General features: G+C 60.2%; 10 protein-coding genes and 1 pseudogene across 11 annotated transcripts; 5 read left to right on the top strand and 6 right to left on the bottom strand.

The window, feature by feature from the left end:
• Window positions 1-5: 5 nt before the first annotated feature.
• MSY001_0251 (uncharacterized protein) lies at window positions 6-1,055 on the bottom strand (the record flags this gene model as incomplete). Its single annotated transcript, XM_018884676.1, has 1 exon — window positions 6-1,055. One exon carries the CDS (start codon window positions 1,053-1,055, stop codon window positions 6-8), a length of 1,050 nt encoding a protein of 349 aa, XP_018738893.1.
• Window positions 1,056-1,119: 64 nt separating this feature from the next.
• On the top strand, window positions 1,120-2,936 carry MSY001_0250 (uncharacterized protein; the record flags this gene model as incomplete). The annotated part of the gene is made up of 2 exons (XM_018884665.1): window positions 1,120-2,636; window positions 2,660-2,936. 2 exons carry the CDS (start codon window positions 1,120-1,122, stop codon window positions 2,934-2,936), a joined length of 1,794 nt encoding a protein of 597 aa, XP_018738892.1.
• Window position 2,937: 1 nt separating this feature from the next.
• Window positions 2,938-4,788, bottom strand: MSY001_0249 (uncharacterized protein; the record flags this gene model as incomplete). Its single annotated transcript, XM_018884653.1, has 1 exon — window positions 2,938-4,788. One exon carries the CDS (start codon window positions 4,786-4,788, stop codon window positions 2,938-2,940), a length of 1,851 nt encoding a protein of 616 aa, XP_018738891.1.
• A 207-nt stretch (window positions 4,789-4,995) lies between these two features.
• Window positions 4,996-5,524, bottom strand: MSY001_0248 (annotated as a pseudogene). Its single transcript has 2 exons — window positions 5,443-5,524; window positions 4,996-5,387 (listed from the first exon to the last, which is right to left on the bottom strand). Coding segments are annotated over exons 1-2 (474 nt in total).
• A 160-nt stretch (window positions 5,525-5,684) lies between these two features.
• On the top strand, window positions 5,685-7,152 carry MSY001_0247 (uncharacterized protein; the record flags this gene model as incomplete). Its single annotated transcript, XM_018884642.1, has 2 exons — window positions 5,685-5,774; window positions 5,950-7,152. The coding sequence occupies 2 exons, from the start codon at window positions 5,685-5,687 to the stop codon at window positions 7,150-7,152; spliced, it is 1,293 nt and encodes a 430-aa protein (XP_018738890.1).
• Window positions 7,153-7,238: 86 nt separating this feature from the next.
• MSY001_0246 (uncharacterized protein) lies at window positions 7,239-9,217 on the top strand (the record flags this gene model as incomplete). The annotated part of the gene is made up of 3 exons (XM_018884631.1): window positions 7,239-7,301; window positions 7,326-8,777; window positions 8,801-9,217. 3 exons carry the CDS (start codon window positions 7,239-7,241, stop codon window positions 9,215-9,217), a joined length of 1,932 nt encoding a protein of 643 aa, XP_018738889.1.
• Window positions 9,218-9,274: 57 nt separating this feature from the next.
• Window positions 9,275-11,386, bottom strand: PLB1 (Phospholipase B, predicted to be GPI anchored; the record flags this gene model as incomplete). The annotated part of the gene is made up of 1 exon (XM_018884620.1): window positions 9,275-11,386. One exon carries the CDS (start codon window positions 11,384-11,386, stop codon window positions 9,275-9,277), a length of 2,112 nt encoding a protein of 703 aa, XP_018738888.1.
• A 1,176-nt stretch (window positions 11,387-12,562) lies between these two features.
• Window positions 12,563-13,216, bottom strand: MSY001_0244 (uncharacterized protein; the record flags this gene model as incomplete). Its single annotated transcript, XM_018884609.1, has 1 exon — window positions 12,563-13,216. One exon carries the CDS (start codon window positions 13,214-13,216, stop codon window positions 12,563-12,565), a length of 654 nt encoding a protein of 217 aa, XP_018738887.1.
• A 449-nt stretch (window positions 13,217-13,665) lies between these two features.
• MSY001_0243 (uncharacterized protein) lies at window positions 13,666-14,569 on the bottom strand (the record flags this gene model as incomplete). Its single annotated transcript, XM_018884598.1, has 2 exons — window positions 13,666-13,768; window positions 13,869-14,569. 2 exons carry the CDS (start codon window positions 14,567-14,569, stop codon window positions 13,666-13,668), a joined length of 804 nt encoding a protein of 267 aa, XP_018738886.1.
• A 395-nt stretch (window positions 14,570-14,964) lies between these two features.
• MSY001_0242 (uncharacterized protein) lies at window positions 14,965-17,196 on the top strand (the record flags this gene model as incomplete). Its single annotated transcript, XM_018884587.1, has 1 exon — window positions 14,965-17,196. The coding sequence occupies one exon, from the start codon at window positions 14,965-14,967 to the stop codon at window positions 17,194-17,196; it is 2,232 nt and encodes a 743-aa protein (XP_018738885.1).
• Window positions 17,197-17,239: 43 nt separating this feature from the next.
• MSY001_0241 (uncharacterized protein) lies at window positions 17,240-18,595 on the top strand (the record flags this gene model as incomplete). Its single annotated transcript, XM_018884576.1, has 1 exon — window positions 17,240-18,595. The coding sequence occupies one exon, from the start codon at window positions 17,240-17,242 to the stop codon at window positions 18,593-18,595; it is 1,356 nt and encodes a 451-aa protein (XP_018738884.1).

Below are 18,595 nucleotides of genomic sequence, written 5' to 3'. Positions count from 1 at the left end.
ATACGCTAGGGAAACAGAGCTGTCTGGAGCTGCCGCCGGAGCAGCGCGTGCTGCATGTGACGTGCGAGGGCCTGGGCCTCTGCAGCAGTTCGCGCCAGCGGTGTGTCGGCAGATCGTGCCATGAGGTGCTGCGCGAGCACCTGGTCGCCGCCCCCTGTCGCACGCGGCACATCGCGAGCGGCCTGCGCCAGCGTCCCACTGGCGCGTGTGCCCGTCTCAGCAGCAGGCGCTGCCTTGCGGCACGCATCCACGAACGACTCGGCATGCTGCTGCAGAAGCGCCTGCTGCATGCGTGAGGACGAGGTGCACAGCGCGTGCGCCCAGTACACCTGCCACAGCGCGTCGTACAGTGGCCGGTCGCGCGCACTCCGGAAGAAAGAGACATCCAGTGCATAGTACTCGGACGCATGTGCACCATAGTCGTCGGCCTTACCAGGTGGCACGGCGCGCGCGCTGTCGGTCGCACCAGCATGCGCATGGGCATCATAGCCGGGAGGGAACGTGCGGAACGCGCCAATGTCTACGCGGCCCGCCGACATGGTGCGCCAGGGATCGATGACCACAGCGACAAACGGGTCCTGTTGCTGATTCGTCCGCTGCGTCGCCACATCAATGCCGCTCAGCCAGCATCCGTAGCCAGGGTGCGAGTGGTACCAGCCGAGCACCGGTTCGGTGCGTCCGGCAGCCCGGCACGACTCCAGGTAGGATACCATGTACTCGTATGCCTCGTTTTGTGCATTCACGCGCGTTTCTGTGCCCTCGACGGGCAGAGCGAACGCGTCCAGCACATAGAAAGTGCGTGTCTTTGTGCACACCTTGCCCTGCATGAGCCCCATCACCTCCAAGTTACCGCCTGCCCGCGCATGCAGCACCATCTTGAGCAGCGCCGGCATCGCAATGCGGACATGCTGGAAGTACGTAGGGTCTTCTCGCCACGGCGCCGCTTGGAGCAGAGCCTGGTATGTACCGTCGTCCGGGGCATATAGCCATGCCGCCGCGGGGTCCAGCTCAGTCACGCCGTTCGTTACCTCAAGCGCCGTGCGAGCCGCGTCCATTTGCAGGAATGTCGCGCAGCGGCCGAGCCACCCGGTGGAGGTCGAAATCGGCTCATTTCCAGCCATGATCGATCACGCGGCGCTGCCGACCGTCGCCGCGGCGGTGGCGACCGCCCTGGCGCTGGGCCTTGGCGCACTACTTGTGTGGAAGCCGCTATCAGAGGCATGGACGCGTGTGCCGTCTATCGAGCGCGTGTATCCCCCTGAGGCGCAGCCCGGCTGGGCCGGGGCTCTGCGCGACCCGCGCACGCCGCTGGTCAACGACGGCGCCATCCACTGCTACGACCCCGCAACCGGGTACGTTCTGGGCACGGCGCTGGCCGACTCGCCCGACACGATTCGAACTAAGATTGCGCGCGCGGCCGACGCACAGCGGGTATGGCGCGGGTCGTCCATGGCGCAGCGGCGGCTCGTGCTGCGCACGATGCACGCGTGGATCCAGCGCGACCTCGAGCCGATCGCGCGCATCGCCTGCCGTGACACGGGCAAGACGGCCATCGATGCTGCGTTTGGCGAGCTCTTGACGACGTGTGCCAAGCTGGCCTGGACACTCCATCACGGCGAGCGTGTGCTGCGCCCGGAGCGCCGCAGCGGCAACCTGCTACTTGCACACAAGACGTGCACGGTGGTCCACGAGCCGCTTGGCGTCGTGGCCGCGTGCGTTTCGTGGAACTACCCGGTGCACAACATGCTGGGGCCCATCATCTCGGCGCTCTTTACGGGCAATGCCATCGTCGTCAAGGGCTCGGAGCATGTCGCATGGTCGTCGCAGCACATGCTCGAGGGCGTGCGCCGCTGCCTCGCAGCATGCGGTGCGCCGACCGATGTGGTGCAGCTCGTGGCGTGTGGTCCTGATGCCGTGGAGGCACTCACTCGCGATCCGCGGATCGCGCACATCACCTTCATCGGCAGCGACGCGGTTGGCCGCCGCGTCGCGGCAGCAGCAGCGCCGCAGCTGACACCGACGAGGCTCGAGCTAGGCGGCAAGGACCCGGCCATCGTGCTGCCCGATACTGACCTTCCATTCTTTGCGTCCATGTTCCTCCGCGCATGCTTCCAGGCCATGGGCCAGAACTGCATCGGCATTGAGCGCTTTCTCGTGCCACGCGCGCGTATCAACGAGCTCGTCGCGCTCGTCTTGCCGCGCATCGAGGCGCTGCGCGCGGGTAGCACACTCGACGACACGCGCTTCGGCAACCGAGAGGCGCCTGCCGACAGCGTGGACGTGGGCGCCATGATCTCCGATGCACGCTTCGACACGCTCGAGGCGCTCATTCGCGAGGCGGTCGCACAGGGCGCACAGCTGCACACCGGCGGGACGCGCCTCGCCCATACGCGGTGGCCGCTCGGGCACTACTTTGCGCCGACGCTCTTATCACATGTGACGCCGGCGATGCGTATTGCCAACGAGGAGCTCTTTGCGCCTGTTCTCCTCATCATGTCGTACGACAGCGTCGAGGAGGCGGTGCAGATCGCGAATGGCACGCCGTTTGGGCTCGGCGCCTCGGTGTTTGGCCGCTCGCGCACGCAGTGCCGCAGCGTCGCCGCACAGCTCGAGTGTGGCATGGTGAACATCAACGAGTACGTTGCACGCACTGACCCAGCTTTGGCATCTCGTACCTGAACCAGGGCCTGCCGTTCGGCGGGCGCAAGCACTCAGGCTACGGGCGCTTTGGCGGCCCCGAGGGCCTCCAGGGCCTCACGGCGCCCAAGGCGCTCACAGAGGATACCTTGTTTGGGCGTATCCAAACAGCGATTCCGCCTGTCGTCGACTACCCGGTACGCAATACGCTGCGCAGCTGGACGTTTTTGCGCTCGCTCGTGCGCCTGGCGTTTGGCTCGTGGTGGGCACGTGTGCAGGCCATTCCGGGCCTGTGCTAAACTATGGCGGCGGCAGAGGATCGGTGCCGTTCCACGCGACGAGCGCCATCGGGTGCGCCGTGACCTGGTCGATCGTCCAGCGCCCACCGGGGCCGCCGTCCGTGTACTTTAGGCCGATAGTCGAGCCGATTTCGTCGCACGCGCGCAGCACGTCGTCGATGTCGTCCTTGGTGTGTGATGAGCTGACACAGAAGCGTACGCGCGTCGAGGTGAGGGGTGTAGCTGGGTATGCCACAACGACGACCACAATCGGTGGGCGACGCTGAGGAGCGCCGGAAGGCGCCGGCGGAAGGTGGGCGGCAGTGAGCGAGGCCGAGTTCCACGCCTCGTCCGCGACCTCCCACTTTTTTGAGGGCGGAAGTGCCAGCTCGCGGTTTTGCATGAACTCGCTGAAAAGCGTCATTTTGCTCGGCTGGAACAGGAGCAGTGGAATCACAGGGCTGTCGCGGCTGCCCCAGATAATAAAGCCAAGCTTGCGCAGCCCATGGTTCAGGTACCGCGCGTTGAACGCGAGGCGCTGCAGGCGTTGCTGCCCCTCGATGCCCGCGAGGAACGGCTCGGAAAAGTGCGTCCACGCCGGCAGCAGCGCGCGCTTTTCAGGCGTGCGGCCCACGGCCATGATCGTAGCGATCGTCGATAGGATCTGCACCATGACAGGGGGCGCCATCGTTTCGCCATACACGTTCGAAAAGTTGGCCAGGCGGATGCGGTCAATCAGCGCCTTCTTGCCTGCGATATAGCCACCCACCGCCCCAAACGACTTGGTAAACGTGCCCATATGTATATCGACCTCGTTCGGGTCCACGCCAAAGTAATCGCACACGCCACGGCCGTGCGGGCCCAGTGCTCCGATCGAATGCGCCTCATCGACATACAGGTAGAAGCGGTAGCGTCGCTTGAGCTCCAGCACACGCGGCAGGTCCACGATCGTGCCCTCCATCGAGTACAGGCCTTCAATGAGCAGCACAATTTTCTTCCACGGGCGGTGCGTGCGTGGCTGTCCCTGGCTGATGCACTCGCGCAAGAGCGACTCCAGGTTTGCCATGTCGCCGTGCTTGAACGTGCGAATGTTTGCGCCGCTCATACGCACACCAGCACGCAGCGACGTGTGGTTCAGCTCGTCCGAGAGGATCAGCGTGCCTGGCCCGGCAATCGCCGGGATCGTGGTGCTGTTCGTGGCATAGCCCATGCTCACGAGCATCGCGTCCTCCTGCTGCAGGTAGGCCGCCACCATCTTCTCAGCCTGCACCTGCAGATCGAGCGTGCCGACGCCCAGGCGCGCGCCGCCGCTCGAGATGCCGTACAGGTCGAGTCCGGTCTCGACGTTGTCCGCGCACTCGCCGTGCGACTGCGCAAAGCCCAGGTAGTTATACGCACTCACGTTTAGCGCACGGCGCTTGCGCCCTGTGAGATAAAAGGTTCGGTGGTAATCGTTCGACTTGCGCTCCAGCATCACGACCGTGCGGCCACACACACCCGTGACCGGTCGCTCAAAACAGTTGTCGATGCGCATCTTGAGCCGGCGCGTGAAGAAGCTGTCAAAGTCCGAGTTGAGTGCCGCATAGCCATTGTTCTCCCGCAAGTGGGCAAAGTCCCGGGGATACAGGCGACATCCGATGTAGTCGCGTACATGCCCGAACAAGATCAACATGATGTAGATCATGTACGTAGTGATCACCGTCCAGTAGCTCGGGCTCTCATCCTCGGTGATGCCCAGGCGGCTCCGATCGTACTTAGACGTCCATCGGTACTGCTCATTGCTGCAGTGCCCATACTCGGAATGCTGCAGCCCCTTCACAGCGACCACCTCGTTCCCACCGGCGCCTTCATCGCATGCCAACATGGCTGCCATGCAGGTGCGGGAGGACGTTCTCGACCTCGTCGAACACGGCGGTCGTCTCTCGGCCGACAGCAGCCACACCGGCGCCGGCGCCACGCCGGCGCCAAGTCCTACGGGCAGGCATCGCTAGAGGGCTACACATCGCGCCGCTCCTGCGAATTCGAGAGGGGCATACTACACAGAGGGGCTGCACCCTATGCCGCTAGCGAAGCAGCTTTTTTACGCCTTGGGACCACCCTTCATCGCGCTCTTGGCCTGCTGGCGCGACGCCTGCGCAGAGGCGCCAGCCGCCTGCCGGTTCGCCTTGCGCTCGGCGGCGCGCGTCTTCTTGGCCTCCTTGTTCTTGGCCAAGTGCTCCTTGCGCGCGGCCTCACGCACCTCTGGCTTCTGGTTGCGGCGGGCGTTGATGGCGTCCAGCGACGCACCAACCACACCACGCTGGGCCTTCACGGTGCGGCGCGTGCGCTTCCGCGAGGTCTCCTCCGTAACACCCTTCTTGTGCATGCGGCGGTAGAGCACCGTCCACGCAATCTTACGAGGGTTCTTGCGCTGGTGGAACAGCGACTCGGTCTTGGATCCGTTGAAGCGGAAGACCTGCATGTTAGCCTGTCCTGCGTATCGGGAGCACAGTCCAGTGCACCGCCGCGCGGGACTGCGCCGGCGCACCGGTCTCTGCGGCCCCTGCCTGCCTGCGTACCTTGCTGTCGCCGCGGACGTAGAGACGGCCCTTGCCCCTGCTCGTGTTAGCCCTGTCCCAGCGCCTTGCGGCGAATCATGATACATACGGGTAGATCTTCCTGTTCGAGAACGAGCAAATCTCGACCTTCATCTGTAAAGCAGGGCCGCAACGGGCCACGGTGTCAGCATCTCGCTCCCCCTAGACGCTGGGCGCCGACCGGCGTGCTCACATGCGCACGCCGCCAGCGGGCGGCCCACCACACCCACGTACCTTGATCGAAGTAGCCTTGAAGACGGAGGACGAGCGAGCGGAGCGCCGCGTGTGCACCTTCGTTGCTGCAAAACTACAGTTCTACACGTGACACCCATGCCGCGCCCGGGGGGAGGGTCGCGTGGCACAATTGCAAATATACCCTGCATGGCACGGCCGCCGTCGCGCCGCGCCACGCCCCGCCGTGCACGAGCGCTCAATCTCCTTGTGCGCGCCCGCCCAAGCTGTCGTTCTTTCAGACCAACAGTACGCCCGGGTGGGGCAGCCGGCCAGCGGCCAGCGCCACGCCTACTGTGACGGCGGCCACGAAGGTCGCCGGTGAGCAGGACATTGAGGTGACGCCGGGCGCTAACGACACCGTCTCCGCCCTCGCCTTCTCCCCGACGGCCGACGTGCTGGCGGTGGCGAGCTGGGACACATTCGTAAGGATCTACCGTATCGACAAGTCGAATGCACAGCCCGTTCAGCCGTGGCAGCAGTACCAGCACGAGGGGCCCGTGCTCGACGTATGCTTCAACGCCGAGGGCACCAAGGTGATCTCGGTGGGCGCCGACAAGGTAGCCCGTTGCTTTGATCTGAATACCAACATGTGTGCTGTGGTTGCGCAGCACAATGACACGATCCGCTGCGTGCGCTGGATCCGCGCGTTTGGCGGTGCCCTGGTGACGGGCAGCTGGGACAAGACTGTCAAGCTGTGGAAAATTGAGCCGCAGCCGACACTCATTACTTCGATTGACCTGCCAGAGCGCGTGTATGCGATGGACGTAATTGGGCTCATCATCATTGTCGCGATGGCCGAGCGCAAGATCATGGCGTTCCAGTGCAACGAGGCCAACGGCACGGCGCAGCAGGTCGTCGACCAGTTTAGCCCCCTCAAGTACCAGACACGCTCACTTGCGGCGCTACCCGACGGTGACGGGTTCGCCCTCGGCGGCACTGAGGGCCGCGTCGCTGTACACTACTTCCACGACCCACCAGACCCGAAGGACGGCAAGGTGAAAAAGTTTGCGTTCCGCTGCCACCGCCGCGTGAACGCGGACCACCCTGACGTACCGCGGAACGAGACGCAACTGTTCCCCGTGAATGCCATCGTGTTTAATGCACAGGGCACGTTTGCCACCGGTGGCGGTGACGGGTCGATCAGCTTCTGGTGCAAGGCTAGCCGCACGCGTTTGAAAAGTACGTATAGCGAGACTTACGCAGCTTTCGAGACCAAGGGCACGGCGATGGCCCCCAAGGAGCTCTTCAAGACGAATCCGAACCGACTGCCCGTCACGGCCATTGCCTTCAACGCCGACGCATCGATCTTTGCATATGCGCTCGGCTACGACTGGCACAAAGGATATCAGGGCGCAACGAACGAGGCCCATGTATTTATTCACCCAGTCAACCCCGAGGACATCAAGAAGCGGCCACCCAAGGCCTAGGCCGTCTCACGTCTATAGTCTGCTAGGACCCTCCGGGGGTGTGCACGCCCGATGACCCCGATCGCCGACACCACCGCCGCCATCGAATGCTGGTGCGGCGTGGCTTGGGCCGCGCCCAGCGGTTCGTGCCGCCGGTGCGCTCTTTCCACGTACGTCATTGTACTAACCACTAGAGCACGCCTGTACCACGCCGTACGACGGCCTATGACCTCCTAGATACGCGCACCTTCTCCATCATTGCGCACATTGACCATGGCAAATCGACCCTCGCCGACCGCCTGCTCGAGCTGACGGGGACCATTCCTCGAGACTCATCGAACAAGCAAGTGCTAGACAAGCTCAAGGTGGAGCGCGAGCGCGGCATCACGGTCAAGTCACAGGCCGTGAGTATGGTGTATCGCGACCCGGCCCAGCCGCGACCGACGCTGCTCAACCTGATCGACACTCCCGGGCACGTCGACTTTGCGTACGAGGTACGGCGCAGCCTGTCCGTGTGCCAGTCTGCACTGCTCGTCGTCGACGCGACGCAGGGCATACAGGCGCAGACCATATCGGTGTTCAAAATTGCGCAGCAGTGCGGCCTTGTCGTGCTGCCCGTCCTGAACAAGACGGACCTGCCTGCCGCCGACACGCCGAGCTGCCTCGCGCAGCTCCGTGATATCCTGGGCATCGATACAGACGCGCAACCGCCGCTGCTGGTCAGCGCCAAGACCGGCCAGGGCGTCCCAGAGGTTCTACAGGCGCTTGTGGCACGCACTCCAGCGCTGCCCGGCGTAGATGGCGTGTCGTTGGAGCAGCGGCAGCCTCCCGGCTTGCGTGCGCTCGTGTTTGACAGCTGGTACGACAACTACCGCGGCGTCATTGCGCTTGTGAGCATCACGGACGGCGCTGTGAAGAAGGGCGATACGATCGTGTCGTATCACCGCGGCAAAAAGTATGAGGTGCTCGATCTCGGCGTGAACAATCCCGAGCCTGTCTCTACGCCGATCCTGCGCAAGGGCCAGGTCGGCTGGCTCATCACGACGATGAAAGACACAGAGGAAGCGAGCATTGGCGATACCTTTTTCCGGCACGGCGAGCGCGTCGAGCCCTTGCCAGGTTTCCGCCCTGCGCTGCCAACCGTGTTTGCTGGCATTTTCCCCACGGACAAGAGCGAGTTCCTCAAGTTGGAAGATGCGATCCAGCGGCTCTGCATCAATGACCGATCAATTACCTTGCAGAAGGAGTCGATGACCGCCCTGGGCCAGGGCTACCGCCTCGGCTTCCTCGGCACCCTGCACCTGGATGTGTTTCGCCAGCGTCTTGAGGACGAGTATGGCCATGAAATCCTGGTCACGACGCCCACAGTGCCGTTCCGCATTACGTATCGCGACGGCACACAGGTGCTATGCTCGAATCCCGTTGACTTTCCCGACGAAAGCATCCGAAAAACGCACATCGCGCAGCTCGAAGAGCCGACCGTGATCGGCTCGCTCGTGTGCCCGGAGGACTATACGGGCGCGATGATGGAGCTTTGTGCGGAGCACCGGGGCGAGCAGCTCGACATTGACTTTTCTGCGTCGGCCACGGCAGCTGCACAGGTACACATGCAGTACCGCTTGCCACTCGCCGAGATTGTGACGGACGTACGTATCGCACACTGACCCAGTTCTTCGACAAGCTCAAGTCGCGCAGCTCCGGCTTTGCCTCGTTCGATTACGAGGACGGTGACTATGTGCCATCGGACCTTGTCAAAATGCAGTTCCTCGTCGCCGGCACACCCGTCGATGCGCTGGAGCTCGTGCTACACCGATCGAAGGCGTCCTTGGTTGGCCGCGCATTTGTGCGCCGGCTCAAGGATGCGATCCCCCGGCAGCAATTCGAGATCAAAATCCAGGCATGCGTCGGGAGCAAGGTGCTTGCCAGCGAGACGCTGAGTGCGTACCGCAAAGATGTGACAGCCGGCCTGTACGGTGGACACTACGAGCGCAAGCTCAAGCATCTGAACAAGCAAAAAGAAGGCAAGAAGCGCCTTAAGGCCATGTCCCTCGGCAAGGTGCAACTGCCGCACAAGTCGTACGTGTGATATGCTTACCCAGGTTTATGGAGATTCTGGATACGCGAGCGCAGCGTAGCTCATAGTCTACAAGAATACCACTATCGAGGCGAGCGTCAGGGCGACAACGATCGATACAGGCGCATGAATACTCGTGGCACCGTCCTTCGAGTCCATAAACTTGCCCAGGCTGAATCCACTGGACTCGTTGTTGCCGGTGGTCGGCGGCTGGACCTTCTGCTGGCCATTGGACGTAACAAAGGGCGGTGGACCCGTCGGGGGCGTATATGCACGCGGTGACTTGTTCTGAATCTCACCGTTCCAGCAGAAGCGTTCAAAGCAGCTGTTGCACTTCTCCGGCACCTGCCTCTTCGCACGCTGCAGCGGGCGCAATACGGAGGCACACGCCAGACACGTGCCCCAATCGGGTATCTGACCAGCCATCGTGGCAATTTCCACGCCGTTGTCCAGAATACCCTGTACCTCGTCAGAGCCGTAGGCCAACTGGTAGGTACTCGTGTTGCTTTGGTACGAGTACGGATAGTTGGGCACATACACCAGGACAGGCGGCGTCTTGTCCAGAGCCGTGTTAGCGTTCACATAAGCGCTCGCGTTACAGCCAAAGAAGGTCGGGTGCGTATTCATACCCAGGTTCACAAAGGTGCTCGTGTCAGGCACCTCCGGGAAGGCCATGTAGGCAAACTCGGGGTTCTTGGCGCGCTTCCAAGACTCAACCACAGACGAGCCGTTTGGCCAGCCTGCTGTGTCGGTGCCAGCATCAATGCCAATCACAATGTCGAGGCCTCGTGCGGGCTGCATAAGCGGCTCAAACGGAATGTTCTGGTTCGCCTCACCACCGTCGACCAAGTCGATGTAGTCGGCATCGAAATACTGATTCTTTTTGGCAGGGTACTGCTTGAATGGGTTGGGCACGGGGGCCACGTCGTTGTCGCTCTTGCCGACATCTTCCAGGATACTCTTAGCGATACCCCCCAAAATCGACGTCACGTTGTCCTCTAGAAGCATCGTGTAGGCGCCGTTGAACAGTGTGCTCGATGTACCGATCGTATAACCCAAGTTGTCGAAGCCCGACACACATTCATTGTTGTTTGTAGGCATGCCCTTGGTCATGTCCGAGCCGAGGTAGCCCACCGGGAAGAAGGCCTGGATATCCGGCTGCCACGTGCCAAACTCAAAGGGCGTAAACTCGAAGTAGGTTGCGTTCTGGTTAATCATGATCTGCTTGTCATCACGGCCGATCGACAGCACAATGGGCAATGGACCCGTGCCATCTTTGAACTTCGTCATATTCACATAATCTGAGATCGTCGTTTTCTGGCCGCGATCCTTGTACGTAGCCGGGTCCAGGATGTGATACGACTCGGCACGGCCCCAGTAATCCGAAATTGACACTGGGAAGCCAGCATCCTTCTTGTCGTCCACGTCATTGAACAGATCCGTGTAGAACGACAAGGTGCCCCTGTCCGGCAAAACTAGGTTGTTCCCCAGATCCATAAACCGTGTTGTGTTCTGCGGCGTCTGCCAGTCGTTCATAGCCATGGCCGCCACCGCCCAGGAGCCACCCGAGAGGCCGGCCACATAGTCAGAAAGCTGCAGCACACCACCTACACCACGTTGCTTCGCCGTCTCATTACGACCATCGAAACCTTGCAACACACTCATGCCGACCAGCATCGCGCGATAGCCACCACCACTAATGCCAATGCCCAGCTTGGGCTGGTTCTGGGCCAAAAACTGGTCCAGCCCGCCGGAGATACCGTCATTGCCACCCAGACCTACGCTGTTCAGCCAGTCCTTCCATTGGCCCCTAATCGCCTGGCGGTGGCGATTCATGTAGTCCTTTTCGGATTGGTAGATTTGGTTGTCCGAGGCATTGCGCACGTAGCCAACAAAGTTATTCCCTTGTGGCTTGACCGGGCACGTCAGCTTCGCAGGTCCGTAGGAGTTGTTCGGATTCCAGCGGCGCTGATGCTTCGACGCACGACGCGCATCGGCCTGGTGACGAGCATGACCCATAATGTCCAGCAGGCGTGCCCGCTCTTTCGGGGAAAGCATCGTATCCTTCTCCTCATCAGTAAGATGGTAACGACCCTCCGAGTCCTTCGTCCTCGCACTCGCAGAAGTGCACAGGACCAGGGACACCAGTGCCACGACGGCCCACAAAAACGACAATTTCATGGTGGCTAGCAAACAAACCCGCGCGTCTTCGTCCGACATGGCCTATTGGGGATTTACTAATTCCACCCCATCACGCGCGTGCCACAAATCTGTCAATCGCGTGGCCTGTGTGGCGCGCCGTTTCGTGGGTCTTGGCACGGCTGGTCCTAGGTGACTGGTATCGTTTTTCCGCACGAGCTGCAGGGGCTGCGTGCTCTCGGAATGGCCCAACTCTATAGTAAACAGGGCTGTATTCATACTTCGAATGTAGAATGCATCTGAACCTTGCCGCAACTCTGGAAAGTGATGAGTAAGGAACGCGTTGATCCATTGTCCGTGCGAGACAAGCACCAGATGTGGAATGTCGACGGGGACTCCCGTCGTACACGTATGGCTGGAAAAACTATCCCGCGTCTCGGAATTACCGGACTCTTTTACGTCGCCGAGGACCTCCTGTGTATTGTCTGCAGGGGTCGCTGTGGCGAGCGCCGGGGCAGGCGGTTCGGCGTCGGTCTCATCCTGCACCGGCGGCTCATCCGCTAGCGCTTGACTCATCACTGCCTGGGAGGCCTTGTGGTCCGTCCTTGGGGGGTCAGTAAGATCTTTGAGCCACTTGATCCACTTGAAGCCGACAGTCTTGACGCGCTTCTCAAACTGACTATGCGACTCGGCGCGTCCTACACGTCCCCGAGGAGGCCTAGCGTAGCCAGCCACTGGTTCTGACTTTCTTGTGTTCTCTGCCCCACCAAAATTCCTCTCAGACAGCCCAGCATCGACAAGCACACATTCGTGCGCCTGCGGCGCCGGCGCCGTGCATGGTGGTGATCGGAAGGTAGTCGAATCCTCGAGCAGCACCTCGGTTATGCCACAGCCTCGAGCAATTGCATTCGATGTCTTGCGTGCGCGCCCCAAGGGGCTCGTTACAATGAGCGTCGGACTCGGAAGTTGGTATGCGTTGGATAGCAGAGGCTTGGCACCAGGGCGCCACGCAGTCTCGAGCTTCTTCAGCTGTTCCTCGCCCCTCGCGGAGATGGGAGCATCTGTGACCCCTTGTAGCACGCGGTCCACATTGGCCTGCGACTCTGCATGCCGGACCAACGTTAGGAAGGCACGAGGCCGAGAGACAGAGGACTCGCCCATCTTGGACGTGGAGTATCACGGCACAAAAAAAAATTCTAGACTCTACTCACGTATCATTTACTTCGCTTTCTGCACGGGGCAGGTAGGGTCGAGCTTGTCGCTAGCAAGGTAGACAGCCTCACGCAAACCCCATGAGGCGAAGGGATTAAAGGAGATCGACCAATCGCCGTTGCGAGACACACCGTCCGACTCAATGTCATCCTTCTTGCCCTCGAGGGCCACGCGGAGGCCGCAGCCATCGACGTTGTGAGCTGAGAACCACTGGTGACGAAGCTCCTCACCCCTGCTCGCACAGGGCTTCAGAAGGAGGATGTTGGCAGAACCCTGCGGCTGCAGACGGATGCTGTCCTCGTTTTTGACGCCATCCTTGTAGACAAAGACGCCTGTGTTGCTCAGACACAGGTCAGTCTTGTCAACAGGGCGAATCTGACCATAGTGGACGCTGCCGTGGTGAGACTCAAAGCTGTCGTTGGGCGCTTTACACTCGTAAAACTGGAACCTCTGGTGGGACGTCGAGTTTGTCACCTTCATAAAGCCCTTGGCCTTGTGCTTTTCACTGTAGCCGTACTCGTACTGCTTGACACTGTTTCCTGCATTATGGCCGACCAGGGTGTCAGCCTTGCCGAACGGCTTGCAAGACAGGCCAGCAGCGGCGGCATTAACCGACAAAGTCAGCACAAGAGGTAGCATAACAGCCAGAGAGAACTTCATGATGAACGACAGAGAATGCGTGGTGCTGTACCGCCGGCCAAAGGCCGTCTATTTATGCTTTCCGAGGCATGGGTCCCGCGAGGCCGTTCAGGTAGCAGCGCAGCATCCATAATGCATATCCACCTTTGACAGGGTGAAACATTGGATGCCAAGCTCTCCAGAACCACCCAAAAATCCAACTCGAAAGGTACCTCCCATCCGTTGGCGCGAGAAGGCGAAATGGCCGCCAATCATATCGGCAGGAGGCAGGGGATCGGATTCCGGTGAAGGGGCTGGAGCCACCTCCACAGTCACGATGAAACCTGCACCTTGACAGTTGCACAATGACTCTGGTCTTGTAACTCGAAAGTACACAAATGATCAATTGGAGTTCGTTGTTATATGAAATATGAATGCTTCATCGGTGTATGGGCGGGTATAGCTTGTTATTTGCGGTGTTGACGCTCGACCTAGTGCAGCAGGCGCATCTCGCCAATACGAAATGGCGCATACTTGTCTTTGTACTCATCCCAAATTCTGCAGTTAGCTCGCATATACACACTCGAAGAGGGCCTTGACGTAAATATCATGCAGTGACTGCACTTCTTCCGGTGTGCAATCTACTTTCTTCTCCACGGGAATGGGCTTGCCCACTGGTGTCAGAATGCGTTACGCACCAACGACATGAATGGGCACACGGTACGGCAACCATCCATAGTAGGGATGCGTCAAGCCCCTTCCAATAAAGATCGGCGTAGTGAAACCCAGCACGTGCTTCAGCTGCTGCTGCGTCCAGTACAGCCAGGTGTCTCGCCTGTTGTCCGCTTGGTCAAACATGTCATTCTCGCAGAAGCCGATTACCGGCACGAGGTCGGCCCTGTCGTAAGTGCTAGCGGCGTACCCTGTGCGCAGGGCCACCTTGACGAATCCCAAGCGGGACTTGAGCGTCAGGCCCATGTATCCCGCATGCGCAGCGAGACTCTCCTGGGCACCACCCACCACAATGGTGATGGAGTTGCCGGGTTTTTTGTTCAAGATGTTCATACAACTCTTCCGAGAAACTGACGCACAGCCAGCAGCCATAAGAAAGTCGCGGTAAAAGGGAACATTGAAGTTGTTTTGTAGCGTCAAGAGATGCGGCGTGATACCTGGAAATAGCTTCGAGAAGCCACAGCCCTCCCCGGCGAACGAATTCACAGCGCCCAATCCAAAAATACCATGCGGGTGATATCCAAATAGATACCTACGACTCGGGTCGAGGTCCGCAGTCTTGTGTAGCGTCACAGGGAAGTACTTCGCGAACCACTTGAACAAAAAGCACCGGCGGAACCATTGGATGGGGCGCCCGCCATTCTCGGGCGCGGTGTCAAACATGACAAAAATCAGATAAGGAACCAGGAAAGGCCAGAAAACCGGGATCGTACTGATATGAGCGGTCATGCAACGTACCAAAGTAGGAGAAAGAGCCCTATGCAAACGAACGGGCTGCCTAGCCAAACCATCGGGCCCAACACGTATGGATCCAAGGGGAATCCCTGATCACTAAGCCTGTTGGCTTTCTCCGACAAGATCTTGTGCTTCTTGTGGACCATCTGGATGCGATGCGATTCAATCTCCGATTGCGTTAGCTTCGACATGGTGTCCCGGACCCTCCGCAAGCAGTGTATGCATTCCCCTCGCTCGTGCCACACGTGTGCCATCACGTGATACACCAACACTGCGACGCGCGCCCGCCCTTGCACGGAGCCAGCCTGCAGACCGGCGAAGCCATGCTGCAGTTCCGTGCACCCAGTGGCGGTGCGGCAGGCGTGAGAAATGATGCTGCCGACAAGAATGTGGGCGAGAAGCGGATGCCATCCAGTGCCGCCATGGGCGGGCGGCGGATCGTGTCTCAGGGACTGGCGCGGGCACAGCAGCGCTCGGAGGCCACGGGCTCTGCTGCGCCGTCCACGATTCAAGTCGACAATACGAGCTTTGAGGAGTGGATGAAGATGGCCACGGACAACAAAATTAATGCCACGAATACATGGTCATTTGCGCTCATCGACTATTTCCATGACATGTCTCTTTTGCGTTCTGACTCGGGTGATGGCTCGATCAACTTCCAGAAGGCGTCTTGCACACTTGATGGGTGCGTAAAAATATGGACGAGCCGTGTGGACAGTGTGATGGTGGAGACGGGCCGTCTTCTGAGCGGACTCCAGGACGATACTGCTGCCTCTGCCGGGGACGTATCCGTTGACGCCAACACCTCGGTAGTCGACGAGACCGCCGACAGTGACGACCAAGGCACACGACCAGGGCGCACAAGACGGCGGCAGCGGGCGCGTGAGCCAACGCTCGCCAAGAGTTTCGCGCAGCTGCAAGTGAAGCGCTTTGACTTGGAGTTCTCGGTCGATCCCCTTTTCAAGAAAACTAGCGCCGACTTTGACGAGGGCGGCGCTGGTGGCCTGCTCATGAACCACCTTCACGTGGACGAGCATATGAAGGTCGTTTTTGATGCCTCGGACGTTACGGGACATACCGATGGGGGCGATGCGCCGCCCACTGGCGGGACGGAGGACGAAGCGGACGCTGGCGTGAGTGCTGCGTCGGTCGACGACGACACAGAGGCACACATCGACCTGGAAAAGCTCCAGGCACGCTTGTTTGCAGCAGCGGCCCAGATGGACTCCAGTGTTACGCCGGATATGCCTCTGAGCACGCTGCTCGAAAGTCGCCTCCTTTGTCCGTCCACAGCTACATTCACGTTCGCGGAAGGCAACGATGCTGTGCTGTCTACCCCATCCATGGAAGAACCTATGGAGCTAGACGCTAGCTTCGATGGAGGTGAAGCTTTGGATATGGACGGCCTTGACTTTTTTGAAGGTGCAGTGCCTGTGGATGGCGACGAGCAGAGGTTTGATGTGGCTGTGGTGCCTACAGACGAGATGTCGCATGAAACACGCACAGACGAGCACGATCGTCTTTTCCAGTACTTTGACGATCATATGCAAAAGACTTGGGCCGGCCCCGAGCACTGGAAAATGGGCCGGTTGCATATGCGCCCGGCCGCAGCGATGTCGGTGCCAGTGGATGCCTCGGAGGAGCGACCGAAAACGCGGCGACCTAAGGAGGCGCAGGTGGTGGATTTCTTATCGCCTACACCGGCGCCCAATGCGAAAGACCTCTTTGCGCCAAGTGCGGCGCCGTCGAGCATCCTTCTTAGCAAGGCGGTACAGGTAAGCAAAGATTCGCATTTGCTGCCCGAGGACCAGCACTTTAACTCGAAGCGCCTGCTGCGGCTGTTCCTCAAGCCCAAGGCGACGATTTTGCTGCGGCCGCGACGCGCGGCGGCGTCCCAAGGGTCTGCCTGGGATACGGACGACGTGGATGGCCTGTGGATGGGCGCTGATGACGTAGGTGCCTTGCCAGCCGGGGACGGCGCGTTCCGCACGGACTTGTTTGAGGACCACGATGTGTACGACGATGTGCTACCTATGCCCCCTGAGCCCGTGGATGCGGGCGGCGAGCTGGACATGGACAGCGATGTGGACGAGGAGTTACTGTCCAGCGAGGCGGTGCGCCGAGTGCGACCTGAATTTGTGGACCACGCGCGGCGCGCGAAGCAGGTGGATGTGAAGAAGCTCAAAGACCACATTTGGCAAACGCTCGCGCTCAAACAAGATGCACAATCGTTTGACACGGTGCTAATGAAGCTGGAGGATATATATCCAGCGAAAAAATACGAAGAGATCAGCACCTCCTTCTGCTTTATCTGCCTGTTGCACCTCGCGAACGAGGAAGAACTGGCCATTGAGGTGCCCGGCGCTGATGCGTCAACTGCCACGGAATCGCCTGGTGCTTTTTTGGCGGCAGCTGCACGTGTTGGGCGAACAGTAATGCTTAACGACGATGACGACGCGCGCGGCGGCGAAACGGACGCATATGCGGACGAGACCCACGTCGGTGATCTTGGCACCCTGCAGATCCGGCGCGACACGCGTGTGGAGGCACCGTAACCAGATACCCGTAGAAAACTTTGGCGCACGTGCGACCTCCGGCATGGATGCACGGGCGAGCTCCCCTATGTACCACTATCTGGGCGCTCGGGAGCGGGCAAATCTTGCGCAGTACAAGTACTCGAGCGGTGGCACATCGCTGCTGACGAGATATGTGCTTGCTCCATATTGGAACTGGCTCGTGACGCTAGTCCCACTGTCGATCGCGCCCAACATGCTTACACTGAGCGGTCTGCTGCTCGTGTTTGTCAACTTTATCATGTTGCTGGCTGCCGACGGGCACTTGGACGCTGCCACACGCATGCGCGCGCATGTGATGGAGCACGATGGAATTCTGCCGACGGTGCCGCTGCTGCCTGAGGGCGGTCTGCCCAAGGCGCTGCAAAGCGTGCAGCCATCGACAGCGTCGGCGGTGCCTGTGTGGATGCTCTGGGTGTGGTCAGCGTGCCTGTTCATGTACCAGAGCCTTGATGCTATCGATGGAAAGCAGGCGCGCCGCACAAACATGTCCGGCCCACTGGGCGAGCTCTTCGACCACGGCTGCGACGCACTGAACACGACCCTCGAATCGGTGCTGGTGTGTGCGGCGATGGGCCTAGGGCGCTCGTACTGGACACTCATTGGTCTCACGTCGGCCATGACCAACTTTTTCCTGACGACGTGGGAAGAGTATCACACGCACACGCTCTTCCTCTCGTCCTTTTCAGGCCCTGTGGAAGGCATCGTGCTCATTTGCGCATTGTACCTGCTGCTAGTCGCACTGGGGCCCGTGATTTGTGTACAGGGCTTTCTTAATGTGACAGGTCTTGCGCACATTGCGTGGGTGCGTGAGAACCTCGCGTTTGCGAATGTGCCTTTGGGAGACTTGTTCATGCTGTTCTCGTGCCTGGGCCTGCTGCTGAATGCTTGGACGGGCTACGAGCATGTGTACCGCCGATGCGTTGAAGAGAAGCGTTCAGCATTAATGCCGCTCGTGGGCATTGTTCCGTTTGCTGTGCAGACTGTGGCGAATATGGCGTGGGCGATGGGCCACGGTGCGCAGGTCATGGTGCATGGTTCTGTCTTTGTGCCGTTCCTCCTGTTCTGGGGCCTTAGCTTTGCCTACCTGGTCGGCCTGGTCATTCTTGCGCACGTGTGCCATACGCCATACCCCTACTGGAACGTGCTGCTTCTGCCGAGCCTGGTGCTTGCTGTGGACGCACACTTGCCGCAGCCGGTGCTGCAGGGCTCGCTCTCTGCGCTGACGAACGCTGTGTATGGCAGCTTGGCGCTGTCGTTTGCAGTGTACGCGTACTTTGTGTACGACGTCGTTACACTTATTTGCAAAGAGAGTACGTATATAATACTGACGGCAGCCGGTAAGCCATGTCTCCGTGTTGTGCACGCACATCGCGAGTAG

The sequence above is a fragment of the Malassezia sympodialis genome, genomic scaffold (assembly GCF_000349305.1).
Source record: "Malassezia sympodialis ATCC 42132 genomic scaffold, msy_sf_1, whole genome shotgun sequence".
In the NCBI taxonomy this organism is placed as follows: domain Eukaryota; kingdom Fungi; phylum Basidiomycota; class Malasseziomycetes; order Malasseziales; family Malasseziaceae; genus Malassezia; species Malassezia sympodialis.
This window is presented reverse-complemented; position numbering and strand designations above follow the sequence as displayed.